Below are 3687 nucleotides of genomic sequence, written 5' to 3'. Positions count from 1 at the left end.
TTTTTTTGTGTAACGTTTAGATACAGCCATAATTTTTCCCCCATAACCCTATAGGGTTATTAATTTTGTGTAGTAGTTCAACAAACAATTACTTTTCATTAAAGTAATCATAATTTGGTGTGAATAACTGACTCTTTTTTTCTCTTCTGGAGCTCTTTGACTAACTCTAGCATCCTCAGCTCAGGAATCTATGAATTAACAACTCATTTGCATTTTAATTTAAACAAAACAATTAACGAAACAAGCTGCTGGCAATTAAATAATACAAAATAGGATGAACTCTCATTGGGAATTGAATGTGATTTAGGAAAATGGAATATTAAGGAGAAAATAACTCTTTCATCTGAGCCATCAGCGATGGAGTACCCCGCGACACTCGACGTCAGATTTATCACTTCAGTTCGAAGAAGAGGTTGAGGAATCAAGATGTTGGAAGTTCTGACAAGCGTATCCCATTTCGCAGGTAAGGATAATATTAACCTATATCATAAAACAATTTATAAACTTATAACATACATGCACATGTACATTTATAACAAATTGAATATAATTAAAATAAGAAAAAAATTATTACAAACTTTAAAAATAGGAAATTATTTGCTTTCACTCCTCCAAAAAAGGAGGGAACAATTATATCTTTACCAGAGAGTATCTCTACAACCCGAAGGTACTCGAAAATAGACGGAGGTGGCCGATTCCCAATCAAACCTTTTTTTTTTTAAATTTATTTATTGATATTTACAACTCTATAAAAAATACAACAAGTAAATTTGATCATAATGACATAATGATATGATACAGCATGTAGAGAAACTACCCAGTCGGTAGTAAGTATTATGATATGGAGCTCTGATTAAAAAATCATTTTTTAAGTTGTGAAAAATATCCAATCCTTACAGTCAAAAATCCTTAATGCTCCTTACTTTGTTACAAATCAAATCATCCATCAGGACCTTAATGTCCCATATGTTGCCGATTTGGCCAGAACCAGATACCAATCCTTCCAGTATAAACTTCCCAACCACCCAAACCAACTCGTTTCTAACCAGGCTTCTCCTACATTATCTAATAATCCTCCTAGACGTCTGAAAAGAAGATGGCCTCGAGATCTTCTCCTTTAGAAGTGTTTTTGGAGTTCTATCAATAAGTAGATTCTCCACATGTTTGTATTGTGTCATTATATCAGTTACAGCAAATTTACTTGATGTATATGTATGTATACAGTTGTAAATTACAATAAATAAATTATTAAAAAGAAAAGTTGTGAAACAGCCGCTATATTTTAATCTCCCTTCCTATGGCAGACTCATCAATATTGACTTGTAATTATACATGATTTTCACTAAAGTAATCAAAAATTGTGGTGAAATGACTTTTTCTCGTCTTGGGTACTTTTACTATTTTAGGCTGTCCACCATTGGTCTATATGAACCTGTTTGTTCCAAATAAGACGCACAATCACTCCCTAGCATAATATATCCACCAATCTTGATATACCCTGATATAACATTGAATATTTATCACAGCCAGTGAGGTAAAAAATATTGAGGTTTGGTATTGAAAGCTAAGAAATGACATTCAACTAGATATTAAGAAAAAAGTTACGATTTTCGAGTTTTAAAATTGTAGTAACGTCCATTATTTAATTGTTTTTAATTAAGAGCCCATAGACGATAATTTCCTATAATACTTCCTTTTATTTATTATCCTAAAATAAATTGGGTTACATAGGAATTTTGCAGCCTTTTTCTGATAGTATTAAATTATTTTTTAAGGAACAATCTTGTCCTTCTTATTTTTCTCTTTCTCTTTGTGGTTATTATTTCCTTCTATTTTTAATGTTTATAATTTTGATTATGTTATTTTATTTTTTATAGTTTGTACGGGCATAGGGGTCTATGGGATTATGCTTTCTGGTTGATCTTCTAATTCTAATTGTGCTGTTTTAGGTAGACTTCGTTCTTTTGCTAAGATTATTTCTTATGAAGTTAGAATAATAATGATTATATTGTGTATAGTTATTTTTGTTTTAAGATATAATTTATTGGATTTCATATATTATCAAAATATGTGTTGATTTTTGTTTATATGTTATCCATTATTTTTTTGTTGATTATCTTCTTGTTTAGCTGAAACTAATCGTTCACTTTTTGATTTTGCTGAGGGTGAAAGAGAGTTAGTTAGAGGATTTAATGTAGAATACAGGTTTTGCTTTTATCTTTTTATCCGAATATATAAATATTATTTTTATAAGTATACTAACCGTTATTCTATTCTTAGGTTGTGATATGTTATCTTTAATATTTTATTTTAATTATTTTTTTATTTATTTGCCTTTTTCACTTAATTTATTTATTTTTATTTGGGTATTTTAATTTCAATTATTTTTTAATAATATTCAGTTCATTAACTTAAGTGTAAGATAATAGTCAATGAAAGAATTTAACTTTCTTTATATACTTTCAAAGTATAAGTTTTCTAAAACTTAATTGACAATTATTTATTTTTCTAGTATTTTATCTCATATTTTGATTATTATTGGGTTTATAGCATAATATGAAAAGTATATTACTGTTAATGTTTATTAATACTATTTTTTTTAAAAACTTATTTATCCATTCAAGTGTTTCCTGTAACCGGTTTTTTATTATATTTTCCTTTGAATCTATGTGTTAGTCTTATTCTCGTAAAATGTATCTATTTGTTTGTTCTTGGTAAACTGATCTACTGCTGTGACTATGAATGATGGTCTGATCTCACATTACCGTGTAATATTGAATTTGTTCAGCGGGTCACTGAAGAGGATCTAGGAGGGTGAATCCCGGAGAGCGAATTTGTTGATCGGGTGAATTGAAAAATTGTGAAAGGGTGAAATTGGAGAAATGAGAAAGAAAAATAGGAATGAATGAAACATTTGTATTTGTTGTACAGACCGAAATAGATTGTAAAAGGAAACTGTAGGGGGGGGGATTGTTTATTATATCTTATTATTGTATCTTTTTTTTTCTGATTATACCATGTGTGTTTAATTTATATATGTCCGATTACGGATTGATAAGTATGCTGTGTGAGATAGCAACCTAATGTATTTAGGCAGCATAGATAAATAAAGTATTTCTCTCTCTCTCTTTCTCTCTCTCTCTCTTGTCTAGTAAGAATATATGGTTCTTCTGCTGGTCGTGCTCCAATTCAAGTTTGTAATTCCAATTCAAGATAATAATTGTTACTATTATTCAGAATAAACTTTTTCTAATTGGATAAAAGGAGTTACCTTGGAATTTCCTGTTATTAATAATTGCAGGTAAAATAATAATAAGGATAGATATAATTATTGCAATTACACCCTCTAATTTGTTAGGAATTGGTGGAAGAATTGCATTTTTTTTTTTAATATAGCTTTATTTTTGTTTTTGCTAGTTAAAGTATCGGTTTTAGCTCTTTAAGAAAAATCACGAAGTATCCGCAGTGACACCGCAGAGAAGGAAATCCATGCGTGTCCTTGTAAATATTAAAGGAAAGACATGGCATACGTGCGCCTGCTACCTAATTTTCTTCAGATGATGGCGATCCTGCGATAATATTATACATCTTATGATAGAGGCAAAGGATCACTCCTTGTCTTCTTTCGTATAAACTTTTTTGTATTTGTAACAACTGTATAAGAAATACAAGTAAATTTGATCATAA

The 3687-nt window shown here is 29.5% G+C and overlaps 1 protein-coding gene across 1 annotated transcript; it reads left to right on the top strand.

The window, feature by feature from the left end:
* Positions 1-1715: 1715 nt before the first annotated feature.
* LOC106677381 (NADH-ubiquinone oxidoreductase chain 1-like) lies at positions 1716-2375 on the top strand (the record flags this gene model as incomplete). The annotated part of the gene is given in 3 exon segments (XM_067047148.1): positions 1716-1794; positions 1797-2202; positions 2204-2375. Coding segments are annotated over 3 exon segments (657 nt in total), but the record flags the coding sequence as incomplete, so codon positions are not given.
* Positions 2376-3687: the final 1312 nt, after the last annotated feature.

The sequence above is a fragment of the Halyomorpha halys genome, unplaced genomic scaffold, assembly GCF_000696795.3.
Source record: "Halyomorpha halys isolate HHAL.00 unplaced genomic scaffold, Hhal_1.1 Scaffold97.1, whole genome shotgun sequence".
In the NCBI taxonomy this organism is placed as follows: domain Eukaryota; kingdom Metazoa; phylum Arthropoda; class Insecta; order Hemiptera; family Pentatomidae; genus Halyomorpha; species Halyomorpha halys.
This window is presented reverse-complemented; position numbering and strand designations above follow the sequence as displayed.